Source organism: Agaricus bisporus (assembly GCF_000300575.1).
Source record: "Agaricus bisporus var. bisporus H97 unplaced genomic scaffold AGABI2scaffold_11, whole genome shotgun sequence".
Taxonomy (NCBI): Eukaryota; Fungi; Basidiomycota; class Agaricomycetes; order Agaricales; family Agaricaceae; genus Agaricus; species Agaricus bisporus.
The window spans coordinates 22451-35995 of NW_006267346.1; the positions used below are offsets into that span (position 1 = coordinate 22451).

General features: G+C 45.7%; 1 protein-coding gene across 1 annotated transcript; it reads right to left on the bottom strand.

The window, feature by feature from the left end:
* Positions 1-5989: 5989 nt before the first annotated feature.
* On the bottom strand, positions 5990-7008 carry AGABI2DRAFT_195020 (hypothetical protein; the record flags this gene model as incomplete). The annotated part of the gene is made up of 1 exon (XM_006455499.1): positions 5990-7008. A coding segment is annotated over one exon (668 nt), but the record flags the coding sequence as incomplete, so codon positions are not given.
* Positions 7009-13545: the final 6537 nt, after the last annotated feature.

A 13545-nucleotide genomic window follows, 5' to 3' on the forward strand; every position in this document is an offset into this window, starting at 1 on the left:
TATATTTCACATCATGCAGGTGATTCTTGTCTGTGGACTCTCCGTAGACGTCCTGTAGACCCTGGTACCATGAAAATGTAGCCATGCGTCGGGTTTTCTCTTCCTGATGCTGAGGCATCAAGTTGTATGGCAGAGAGACATCGATGGACTGGTTAAGCTGGGACGAAACTCCCACTAACCTTTGCTGCTCTTCAAGCTCCCCGTGAAAAATCTCGGGAGTAAGTCATCAACTAATGTGATTCTGAAAATATTCTATCTTTTCTATCCTTAGTTTATCGTCAATGGTGAATATACTTTGAGAGGGAATGTCTATAACAATAATTTGACTTGCACATCTCACAGTAGTTCTAACCCCTATACGTAATGAGCATGATAGGAGAAAATGGTTGACTGCCACAAGTCAGCAATGATCATGGCAGGGAAAGCTTGAGTTTGATTTCACCGCTCTAAAAAGTTTCTGTGCCTCTGGCGAGGCTAGACCTACGGCTGTCGAGAGAAACGTGGTCTTGCTTCTACCACTAACAACAGTAAGTGGCTTGTCCCGGAGTCCTAGCACCCCGTAACTTTTTCTCCTTGTGATGTGAATTGTTGTAGTACACCAACACCAAAGCCGCTATGGCCTGGCACTGGGCAGTAAGACGATAATGGGAATATCCTGGGCCGAGCTAAAAATTCTGCTCATGTCATGATTTTTCTCTGAACGGTCAAAAACAAAGCTCTGTATCGGTATGACAAGGGCAAACAAAGTCCATCGGGCCGTGTATCGGAATTGGGTGTTCCTGTCGACAAAGTTAGACCGTGTCCCTCTCAGTGACCGTACTGTATACACCGCTCCTGACGGGCTGTGTCCACGTGTAAAATGATAGGAATTGAAGATTGGAGACATGCGTGATAATTGCCATGAATTAGCTCATCTTAATATTTATTGGTGTTCATAATTCCCCAATGAAAAGTTGGCTAAATGGCATCCATGATGTTGGACTGGGGGGGGGGCTATCCTTCCGACAATAAGGTAAAGTGATGAAGAGGTCATCAAATGTTCCGCCTTTGCAGTGTAGTTAGTAATTGAATTGACCGGCAATACCATACCCAGCCTCATGCCGTTAGTCACTGGTGAACAGGCTCATTGCGCCCCAAAGTTGAAGACGCAAGTGACGCAATCATCAAACGCTGAACGGCTCGGAAGGCCAGGCCAAGAGAATCTCGTGGGACATTTTCAAGGAATGAGATTGCTAGCAAAGAAGTGACAGCGAGAATTTTAAGGTTGGAAGCAGTGCCGATGATCTGCTGCGCCGCCGCCTGCGCGCAGGAGTAGAATTAGTATCTTTATTCGTTTCTGAGAGCTACTGCAGAGGTTATGGTCATGTTGCTCCAGACTGTGCTCGTGCCCGAGTCCTAAGTTTGTTTTCGGTGATAATCTATAAACCTTGAGCGGACAGAAAGATAAAAAAACCTAGTAAATCTTCTTCGCTTCAAAATCAAGAATCATGAAAAGAACCATCAGAAGCACGCTGCCCACTCGACACGAGAGCAGAGCTCTGAAGCACTTACCGGGGCGGATGATGTCAGGAGGCAGGTACGCTGAGCCTCCGCCCTGGTAGAGCAGTTATGATGTCATAGTTGCTTTTCCTCCCTTCCTTCGCTTCCCATGACATCGCACTGTATCGATTATCACGTCAGAGTCCAAGATCATACAAACCTTCAAAATCATGCCATTTTGCTGTTCCATTGCACTGAATCGGGTTTTGATCTTTTTCTTTATCCGATATCATTTGGTCGCGTGTCCTCCGTCCGTTCCCGGCCGGACTCAGACTTTGCTCGGGGAGGAGAGCCATCAAACCCGTTTAGTGAGTAACGTAGAAATTCTGGAAACAAGGCAACGCAAGCACGTAGCGCCACAGCAGCACCTGTTCAAACCGGAAAAGATAACAATGAGCCAATGGCAAAAAAAGCAAGTTGCCAAGCTATGATATGAATTTTGCCAGCCCCAAGGGCCTGTACATGTTCTTGCCATTCTCGTGCCGGATGCCCGGCCGCTGGAGTAAATTCTACCTTTCATCTTCTTTACTGCAGTGCACCGGCTGAGTCTGTTATCGCAAATGTCCTTGAGTAGCATTGGAGCATTTATCTGCCCGTGGAAGATGAAGTCATCGTCAGATGGAAGTCTCCGCTTTTGTGTCAATCCCGGGAGGTGCTTTACCGCCAACATCGCCTGTGATAGATTAATAAGAGCAAAGAATGTTACAATTACGAGAGGCTGACTGACGTCTTAGAAGTTCTACTGATTCTTCCGTGGCCTGGAATGTTAGAATAGTTGATATCATAAGTATCGGGACAGTCTTGCGCACTAGAATAAGTTGTATAGGTAGGAGCTTTCCATTGACATTGCGTTTGAATCCACAGAAAGTATTTACTCAGATAATTGTGCATAATGCTTCTAAACACTCTGGTATTACTCAATACTCAGTGTTGCTCGCTTGTGTTTAAGCTCGTTTACCCCAGCCTCTCTCACTTATGTTCTGAGCATCTATATCATTGATTTGTATATACTCCACGCAACCAAGATTCGTTTTTCGGGTCTATTCGAAAAAGGATGACATACCCAATTGCAACTCGTTACCTGGTCAGCGGCGCTCATTCGCTGAGAACAAATCATCTGACGGCCGTAACCAGCGGGTACTATCAAAATAGTCACGGAAGACGCGAACGTGTCGGAACGACATTCTTATATATACGCTGTGTGGTTCTCAGGGACGGACCTACAAGTCTATGTTCTAACATCTGGTCTATCTTCCGAATCACCGAAAACTTGGTTTCTTATTTTTGAAACATCTTTTTCCCATGCACGTTTAATGAAGCCCTATGTGTCAAGTTGATCATCAGCCTTCGATGCCCGTCACACTGCCATGGACTTGCGAGAAAGACATCCACTAGACGTCCACTATTCCGGAGAATCCCATATACGGTCATTTATACGAAATGAAGAAGGGAAAACAACGCATTGCAGGTCCCCGTGGAGCTGATCATTTTATCTTCTTATTCTGGAAAGTGGAAGTTTGGGGCGGAGGAAATAGTAAACTTTTGATATCTCTCGAAATGGGCTGCTGGATATGCGACGATCGATTAAAAAAGACACAGGATTTCAGGGAAATGTCTCCACCACGTTCAGCGCCGGCGCATTTTCAAGTCTTGCGAGTTGATGGATAAATAAAGAAAATTGGACCCTCTTGTCAGGGATAGATAATTAGTCGAACAGATGAGTGGTCTCGCCATGCGAGTGCGGTTGAGGTAACATATTCTTGGATCTTCGTGAGCGTGGAAAGGCTTCTGTATCATTCACAATGCATGTGGCCATGGATCAAATCGAATTTCTTTAGGGTTTCTCAGAATTCAGTATTTCTCCCCTTCATCTCCCCAATAATGGCGGACCGTGTGTATCATAATAATCAAGAAAATGTTTTAATAACCCTGGGTGTGTGACTCGTGTAGAACATGTTGTAACTGTCATTTATTATCCTAGCACGAACATCATGAGGTTCAGGCCTGGATCCATATAATAAATTTGACACGTTGATGGGCCACAGGCTGTGATCCTTATATAGGACCGTATGGAGGCAACGTGAATCTATTAAAACGTTGCAAGTCAAACCCCAGGCCAAACTCACGCATGGCTAACGGTAACATCTACTAATTATAGATAATGACTAGATGAATTTGATCGTAATTTCGGCAGTTAATCCTCCCTGAACTCGAGCTCCTAGGGCTCAGTCCATCTCCCCAACTTTCTCAACTTCAATTTTCTTTTTTTTCTTTTTTTCGGCCCGGGAAATGTTAAATCTGCAGGTTTGAAAAAACTTTCGTTGGGTTATGGTAGCGGTAAATCCGAGGCATAGCGCGATTTGATGCCAGCTTTTCCTTGAACTTGGCTCGCTCTTTTATCCCAAGTACCGCATATCATAATCTTGTCGAAGGACAGTCTTATGATTTGGTTTGTTACCCTGGCCTTTTTTTACCGATAATGGAGTGTGTAGTGTGAGGCATGGACTCGGAGTGATGTAAACCGAAATGCAATACGCGAAGTTGACGCGACGTGCTTGGTAGCCCGGAGTATATTAATAGATTTCTCCTAACTTTTTTCTTTCTTTCATTCAGGCACTGCATCGTGAGCGCGCCCTTGCATTTCCAACAATGGGTATGAAGACGCCTTGTCTCTGAGTATTGTTGAAATCGATACAAGCAACAAAAGTTATACTGTGAAAAACCTTGGCAAAAGTCAGACCAGACATCTGAATTGATTACCACACCGCGAAGAAAAGCAAAAAGATATGATCACGAAAAGGGCTAGTGATAGTACCAACAAACCGAGTTATCGGCTGACACGTTCCGCTCTGACATCGCGAAAACGTCAACTGTTCCGCACTACAACTGGTAAAATCATTTTTCATCACAATGTCCGCGGAGATCCTTCAACCTGGTTGGACCGATCCAAAGTAACTAAAGGACCGACTGAAACATAACTTCTTGATATCCGGGGGGGCTCGATAAAATTTTTTGCAAGAAGGTTATTGTAGCCGGTCGACACAACGAAATAGCTCGAGTATATACGATGGCCGCCGCTAGCTCGTAGGATCTATGCCGTAAGCTCCGCACTTCATGTTGTAGATTTTCTTTCCCAAGAAAAAGATAAAAAAATCTCTTCTGTGAAAATATCGACTTCTCGGTATATCAAAGAACGTCAGCAGGACACCACTCCCTGTAGAGAAAGCACTTTTATCAAAGATAACCATACAGCGATAGTTTTTCTACACCCAAACAATGTCTGAATGTTTTGATCTTTCATCCGTAACCGGCTTGAGGGTCGACATCGCGAGCTATTGCCAGCGGCCGTCGAAAGGATCGAAATTATGTTTATGCGTAAGCGTGAGAAGAAAATAACTCAATCAGACAGGTAATGGGAACCCAGATCAGGCGATTGGTGCCTGTCAGTCGAGTTAGACCGTCGGTGTCCCGCTCGGTGACCGTCATTCTTCCTCCCTTTATGTTTCTTATACTTTAGGAGTTTGCTTGGCAAGTGTCTACCTATCCTAACGGAGGTGATACTTGAATGAATGGATACTTTCAGCACCTCATCCTCATGATACTCATGGAATGTAGTAATCCGAAATCGTACAATCAAAGCCGCTTTTCGGGAAGAAGAAACAACGAAAAAATTTCCCAGTCGCGCCACATACTACGTCAATTAATTACGCGCTCATCGAGATTTTAAATTTTGACCGCAGTCTCACTTCTATCTTTATCAGAAGTCATGTAAGTAATGAAGCAAAGCTTACGCAGACTTGGCATCGTTCGATTGAAACCCGAGAGATTTCCGAGTCGTTGGGGGGGCTTAATTAACAATCAGAGAAATTTTACTCAAGCTGAGGGGAGGGGAGTGAGATCCGCCGAGCCTTGGCCTTATCTCCGGTAAGCGACTGGTGGCATGGTGGTGGTGCTATTGGTGTAAGGTGGAGAATCTACAAATCCTGTGTAGGGCCATCCCGCATGCGAGGTATTCCGGGCCGGCGAATGAAAGACTTCACGCGTGTTAAGATTTCTAATTTGTAGGGAGAACAAGGTAGCATTGCTCTTGACGGTGCATCGGCGCCTCCGGAGCTGGATACTCGCCGGACGTCCGAACAAGAATAAAGGACCTCTGAGCTACTATATATAGTAATGGCCCGATCGTAAACGCGGATTGATCGTCGTGCCGCCGCCTCGCAAAAATCTCTCAGAAAAGTGACACCATGCGGGAGAGAACCGATGGATCATGCTAGATCCTCGAGGGTTAATTGATCTCAAAAAAAATTTCCAAGTGCTTGGCACTGCTGGACCCTTTCAGTCCGACGCGGTGTGATATGTTATTGCTGATGTAGAAGTCAAGAAAAGATCACATCTATTGATTACTGTGCGGAAAATGCAATGGTGATTGAATGTGATGTTACAAGCGGTGACGGGATATATGAACTACTGGTCATGTAAAACAGCCCCGGAAGAAAACAAAGCGAAGGCGGTGGAAACCAGAAAGCAAAAAAAGAAAAAGGGGTATTGCGATGGAGAAAAATAAGAGAGCTAAATAAGATAAAACGTTGATGGGTTGATGTTACAGCATTGGTGGTTGAGAGGACGAAAGGGAATCAATGGTCGTAGATGGTCATATGGAGTAAACTGTCTCTGAGGGAGGAAATTGCGCAGCAACGTAGCAATACACTAAGCATAATGCGTGCGAGATGAAGAAAACATCCATGGTATCACGAAGAGAGACTGTTCCAGTGTAAGACAAATGTGTACGGGGCAAAAGCCCTCAGAAGCCGCCAAGACAGCCATCGTCGCTGAGCGTGAAACTGGAGAAAGATTCTGACGAAAAGGACGGGGAGGATGACGTGGAAGAGCATGATGATTTACGACGAGGGAGGTCATCGTTGCTTCGTATCCGGTTGTTATCGCGAGAGGCATCGTGTTTGCGCTCTCTGCGGCGCTTCGGTTTCTCGACTTTCTCGATGGGGGCGTCTTCCTTTATGGAAGAGCAATAAGGATGTGAGGGGGAGTAGGGGAGAAAGGAAAGCGAGTCATCGCGGACGGCCTTTAAGCCATGTTGATTAGGAGTCGTAAAATTGAACTCCTGGTTTTCTAGATGTGGGCTGGGGAATGCATCGGATTCATCAGACTCTGAAGAGAGATCTGGTATCAGGGCTGGCAGGGAGGAGTCATTGGACTGGCGGGGGGGCCAGGTGGCCTTGGAGGCTGGTCTTGAATGCGACTGGGCGTCGTCAAGGACATAAGTGCGGCCGCCGCGTTCGGGAAGAGCACAGATATTGGGCGCCACGACAATAGGGGAACGGTCGTAGGTTGCTGGGGAGTAGACAACGTAGGTGCTGGTGAGCATGGCTGGGGGTGGGAAATGGGCATGCTTGGGGACCGCGGTGGACGACGAGGAGCGTTTGAGGATGGGGCGGGGGGCGGCAAGCATGGTGGCGAATGAGGAAGAGCTGTTCGCATGTTGCAGTATTTAACTCTCCAAACATTTTCGCCTGCGATCTGGCTTCCGATCTTGTTGTGCCGTGTTGATCCTCTGTTGTGCCTCGTTGGGTCTCCTCCGTGCCCGGGCCCTCGCCGCGCCGCCGTCCGGGGCCGGATCCCAGATCTGAGTTTCCTACTCCATCGTCCCCGGTTGATCGCCATTCCCTCTGCGGAAGCTTCTTCTCCCATACGTACGCCAAGCTCCTGCCCCCCTGCTCTCCTCTCCACTCATCCCACCCTATCTACCGCCCGCACAGCTTTCTCCGATGCCTACACTACTCTCTATCTTTGTACTCTCAGTCCGGCTCGGACGCTCTATTTCACACTTATATCCTTCCATGTTCGACGTTGCACCCTGACAGAAGTGCTGCCTTCACATCAGAATCGAGAATGCCCCCAACATGCCCCTTCGGTCTTTCTCACTCACCTTTCGGGTCTCTTTCTCCTTTGTTATATCCGGCTGGAACAATCATATCTTTCCCCAACAGTGGTATTGTAACCGTTGATTGTTAACCCAGGGTTTCTCTTTCGCGTTAAACTATCAGCCGTCGGTCTACTGGACGATGCCGACGGATCCCATCATGATCAACGTGCTTTCCTGTTATCTGAAAATTCACGAGATCGTACCCTGTATTGCAGGTCCATCTCTCGGAACCTTCCATATAATATTCAGTTTCTTATCATAGTCATCTCTCATCCACCGTTTCGCAACGGTCGATAAATAAATTACAAGTCGTAATCTCTTCGTAAAATTCCCCTTGCAGTAGCCCAGCCTTTTTTTCCGATATCTTTAGCAATCTCACCTAATAGGTCCAATACACCGCAGAATCATTCTTGTGAATGCCGTTGACGATATAACAACTTGTATATCGTGCAACCCAACCGATACCTTGGATACCTGAACATACTGGCATTTCTTTTGTCGATCTATGACGTCGACTGCCTTTCTCCATTCCACTTTAAATTCCTTTTTCCACGCGACAATTAAGCTTCTTTATGGCGGTATCCATATCCCCGATAAGATGAGATGTGAAATTTCTTCTTTATTATATGCGAAACATGGATGATATGCGGTTAACGTGGTCTACCTGTGTTGGAGTCGAGATGTACATGGTGTTTGAGCTTGAATGCATGAGCATGTGGAAAGTGTATGTATGACAATAATCAAGTCTTGAGACTTAGTGGCGTATCAAACTGACAGGGCTGGTTAGTGGTGTATCGCCACGTGTGTACCGCGTTAGAGTCCCTCCCCTCCTGCTTTAGCAGAGCTCCAACAAACTGCTACTTCAATCTTTCACGGATTTCAAAACAATGGTCATTAACCGTTATCTACTATCAGATTGATAATAAAACAACGACGTCACTCAGTAAACAATTATTCATGCCTGTCAATCATCCATCGGAATTTGAGAAATAGCGACTTTCAACTCAACTATTGTGCACGTTCAATTCTCAAGCTGTCAATTATTCGTGCGGTATCTACTGTTCACGTCGTCCTCCAAACTATGTCATTGCTTACTTCCGGAGTTGAGATGTGGGGTAAACCCGTCTGTCAGGCCCTTCAAGGGACTCATTCCTTAGTGATGCGGGCCTTTTGTCTTCTATTGTGAATTTGTGACCATATGCTTAGTACAAATACAGTCTCAACCGCCGACTCATGACGTGCCCTTCTTAGAAATGGAGTTCAAAACATCTTTTTTGTATCATCACGAGAAAGTGCTGTGACGCCATTTTCTTTTCTTCTTTGTCATTCCGGATTCTCATTCCGTTTGTCGTCGTCTAATGACCCGGGCTCCCAATTTAAGAATAATTTACTCACTCCACTATTGAGCGACACGGGATTGGCTAGTCGCCGGAGATGGAATGATTAGGTGCTGTCTGAGAAGGATCTACACATGCACATGTACGTATAGTTGGATGTACTGAGAAGAAAGAAAAAGGAAGCTTGGCGCGGTAGTCCGTTCTCTATGGAAATCAGGTAAGAGGTACGCCTCATCGCCCCATATCAGTGAGAGACAGGTCTGACAGACCTGAATTTCTAGTTGAACGCCATTTTCGATTATCTACCACCTGAAGGACGATTGCGATGAACCAGAATAACCCCATGACTTCGAAATTAGAATGTGACAATCGATCCATTATTGGAAGGCTCGGACAGTCTAGGGGATTGTATTAGTGACAACATGACACTTATATGGAAGGTATTCCTTCCGAACTCCACTCAATGACTGTCGGAATGAGCATCATGATCATGATACAGAGTGGTGCCTCTTGACTTTGGTCGCGATGAGTCTATTTATAGTAACAGGCTTATCTTAATATGATGAGGGGATTGGCATCTGAAATTTGAGAAATGATCAGAAGCTGATTCGAAAGACTACTTGATAGGTGGCTCAAGTAAGGGACTCGTATATAATAGATGTAACACTTGCAGGCTGCAGATGGGGTAGTTAGGTGCTTGCCGAACGATTGAGTGTGAATGATACAGGATCGGTACCTTTTCCGTTGTGGATAACGATTCTATATCTCCTGCAATTCGCCGGAAGCGAGACGAACGGATTCCTGCCGTTATCAACTTGAAAGGAGAATAATTTTTTTTTTCTGGTTGATCTGGTTTACCGCCGCCTTGAGCGCATGAAACGAGATTGATACCGAAAAACGAACCCATGGGTTACCGTAATCCGATTTTCATTGGTTGGTAAATTTGCGTGCAACGTATAGTATACATATCCTTGGCATCCTTATAACATGGGATAATTTTGCAGGTTTGCGGATATGAAAAGCACCGACGTGGGGATCATCATTCAGTCAAAAAATATCTCTTACGCTTTTGAAGTCTGACAAATTCCCGGCGGACCACGACGAGAACTTTAATATACTTTGTGATGAAGCAGACCAAAAACTCAGCAAAAACACATCTCCTCAAAGCCATACTTGGGTATTTCAGATTCAAACATTTTTTAAACCCGAGATTGATTGATTGGATCTCATAGCGACAGAGGCGCAGAAGAACATATTTTACATACGCCACTCACCTACCACAGACGTTCCATGCGCCACGTAACTTATCGTTCCCTGCAGGCCGCATGGCGAAATCCACGCATTTCCGGGCGTAGATCATCTGGCATCAAAACGCAGGCTCTCGTTGTGCCCAAAAAAAAACATATGCAAATCGGCGACTTTCGGCGATCCCTCCGTTCGACGTAAGGGGCAATTCATACTCGCACCTGGACGATAAAAACTTAATCGAGCATCGAAGAAATTCGAATGTTTCGAGCTGCTGAAGTGCCAAATGCAGATTCGAGGACGATGATATGTATGAGAAATTCGGATGTACATAGATGGTTGGGAATTGTTTAAGTTTTCGGTTACTCCGATTGCCGAATACACTAGGTCCTCCGCAGCATGAACAACTGCGGTTTATGCGTCCCGGGACTGCTTCAACTTCTTATGGATCCGTCGAAGACACGTTTATGCTGTTTCCGTCAAGGAAGATTCTTCGACATGTTCCAGGAACTATCTAACCATTCTCGGAGGGACTGTGGTGCCGGAAGTATCGCTTCTTCGAAGAAAACTGGCGAGGGTTTGGATGTTAGATGCCTTGATACTTCTTAATCAGTATGGTCCATCGGTAGGTCCTACTGGGGTCATGGATACAGTCACCGCGAGGGCCACGGCCTAACTTTGTCGACAGGAACACTGATGCAATCTCATTGCCTCCCCGATCGACTTTGCTGTTGTCACATCTTGGATATGATTGATTGATTTATAGGTCGTGACTCGTGGGTGGCGGCTGACAGTGGGTGAACAGCACAGGCCGTCTCGGACCAGAAATATGCAAACATGCAAACATGATGAATATAAAACAGGAGAGTCCATAACATCTCACCGTATTATGAAACAGTCGCATTACAATTAATAGTGATTCGGGCATTCTTTACTTGAATTAGATGTAGTGATGTCGAGGACAATTATATCATGATTGATCAGTGGGGAGTTGAACAAAAGAAAAGCCAGTGGACAGTCCGTTAACGGGCTTCCAGACATATTTTGATAGAACAGTGGAGTAATACTGCAGTGAACTTGGACAATGAGTTGAGCAGCTACGTGTGATGCATGTGATGCCTCTCTCACCAATTTCAATAATCAATATGACTTCAGCACGGTTTGACGAGGGCGTGTGGTAGAAATTCGGGTATTTTTGGTCACACGTCACGGTGCTACCACGCCTAGAGTAACCCACATAGGGTTAGTGGTAGAAGCGAGTTCGCCCAGTGACCGTTCGCAGAAGCCTTGATAACACGATATCAACCTTTGGAACGTCTTGGCAACTCCTCCGCCGGTCCTCCTCGGAATGAATGATTTTTCTGTCCCTCGTGTCGCACAGTCGCAGTACCAATACTGAGGGTTTCTTGAGAGGGTGTCTGTTTCCCAGCGCCTTAATCAATGTTTAAAGCTAGTCCTTTCCCAATTCTTACCCACCCAATCTACGCAAATCTCCGGGACACACGTATTCCATCCCGAAGTTCTAGTGAGGGTCTTCTGACATTCAGGGTTTAATTTGGAGTAAAACCACAAGCTCTCCGACCCATTCTCAGGGCAATTTGTGCACAAGCTGTCGCCCTCGACGTCAGTGGCTCTAGACTTAATTCACTAATTGGACAGAGGAAACAGTTGTGGGGTTAACTTCTTTACAGTTTCACCTCCTAGTAACTGCTTCTCGTCCTCCCTCACTAGCACCGCTCAGCGTTCTGAAGTGCTTACCTATCAGAAGGATCGGCCTCCGGGGCTCGTACTATTTTGATTTCCCCTTGCGAGGCCCTTCTTAATTCTGGGTTGCAGTCTATAAATAGTTACTGCATAGATGGAAAGCACGAGTTAAGTAGCGCAATCATAGCACTCTCAGTTTGCGTATAAGCGACGACGGCAGCGCTTCAATACTCCAAAGACAGGTTGGAGGCAGTTAGGATCATGGGGATTATCTGACAAAATCATTGCCAGCGCCAATGATTCGTCAAGTAAAGTATGGGCAATGGGGCATGATGGTTTATGAAATGAGCCCTCAGGTTAGTAAGATCATTGTACTCGGGTACGGTCTGACACGGCTAACAAAGTATCGTAAACCATCACACACCCCAGATCTCATGATCACAGGGCGAGAAACCTTCGTTTTTGATCAGACACTCTCTTCAACGGCCAGACGGAAGTTATTCTCCATAAGCTATGCACAACGTCTCGGCCCTTGCCACAGTTTCTGTGACTCATTGATAAACACATTCAAGTGAATATTGATTAATTTCGAGGGCTGAAGCTCCACATTGCCCCACTCTAATCGTTGAATCAGCTGCTCCAGTCATGTATGCATAAAGCTTGACATTGAACGAATTGAAGGGCTCGCGGGTTGGCCCGAACTTCGAAGGATGACTTACCCCGATGTATCATACATATGCTATGCATACAAGAAGAAGCAACTTGCCATGGTTATTATAAGAACAAAATCTTCATCAGAAGCAATGCTTCACGCGCACATGTAAGGATGAATATCATTATTTTTTCCGAGTGAGGCTGCGAATAACGTAAAGTAGTCATCTTATCATATCACCTCACATATCGGCAATGTCGCATTGGTCACGGCTGGCTGAAAGAAGCCTGCTCGATAAATCATATATTTTCGCCGCGGGAAGCCAAGGAATTATCGTCGACGTTCTCTATTCATGGACACATGTCATTGTCAAACTATCACAAATACATCTCATGACTATGAACTGAAGGAAAAGTAATCAATACTTCTGTGTAGAACGATTTTGAAAAGTAGCTTTTGTAAGACTACCCTAGCTGTTATGGACTTAGGGAAACCACGTAAATGCGACCGATCCTTCCGATTGCCATGATTATTGGCACCAGATCGTCACGGATGTACATCGGAGGTCGGCTTATGGTGGACTGGCTAAGAAAATGTCTCCCGCCGGCCGACATAGATCAGGTATGGGATATTGGTGAAGCGCTTGTTTCTAAGGGTTTGGGACCTGATTGATGACCTCGCTAAGCCGTCCAAGCGATGCGAGTAGGCGGACTGCATCATGGACGACGATCACCTGAAAAAGCAAGCCAATCTCATTGCCTCGTTTCTTTCGACTACAGTGTCGGTCTTCTGGAAGGTTTCTCGCCAACTCCCCTTAATGTCCCTGGTAATCATTCTTTACAGCCCTCTCCATCCGAGGGGAATGTAATCTCATGCTAAAGACAGCAATTATTAATTAAACACCAAATGGCTTGATCCCCATCTTCTGCACGCATGGTCTACGTCGTAGTCGATGAGAGGAGAGTGTTGCCACTTACACGTGCGACGATTTCAATTGGTTGTTAAAACGCTGGTGAGTGAATTGTTGCACGGAATCTTAAATGAGACCGGAAGAACCCTTTCAAGGCTGGTGCCGATAAATATTACCAGGTGTTGAGGGTCTCAGTTTTTTAAAAAGGTAATTGTTG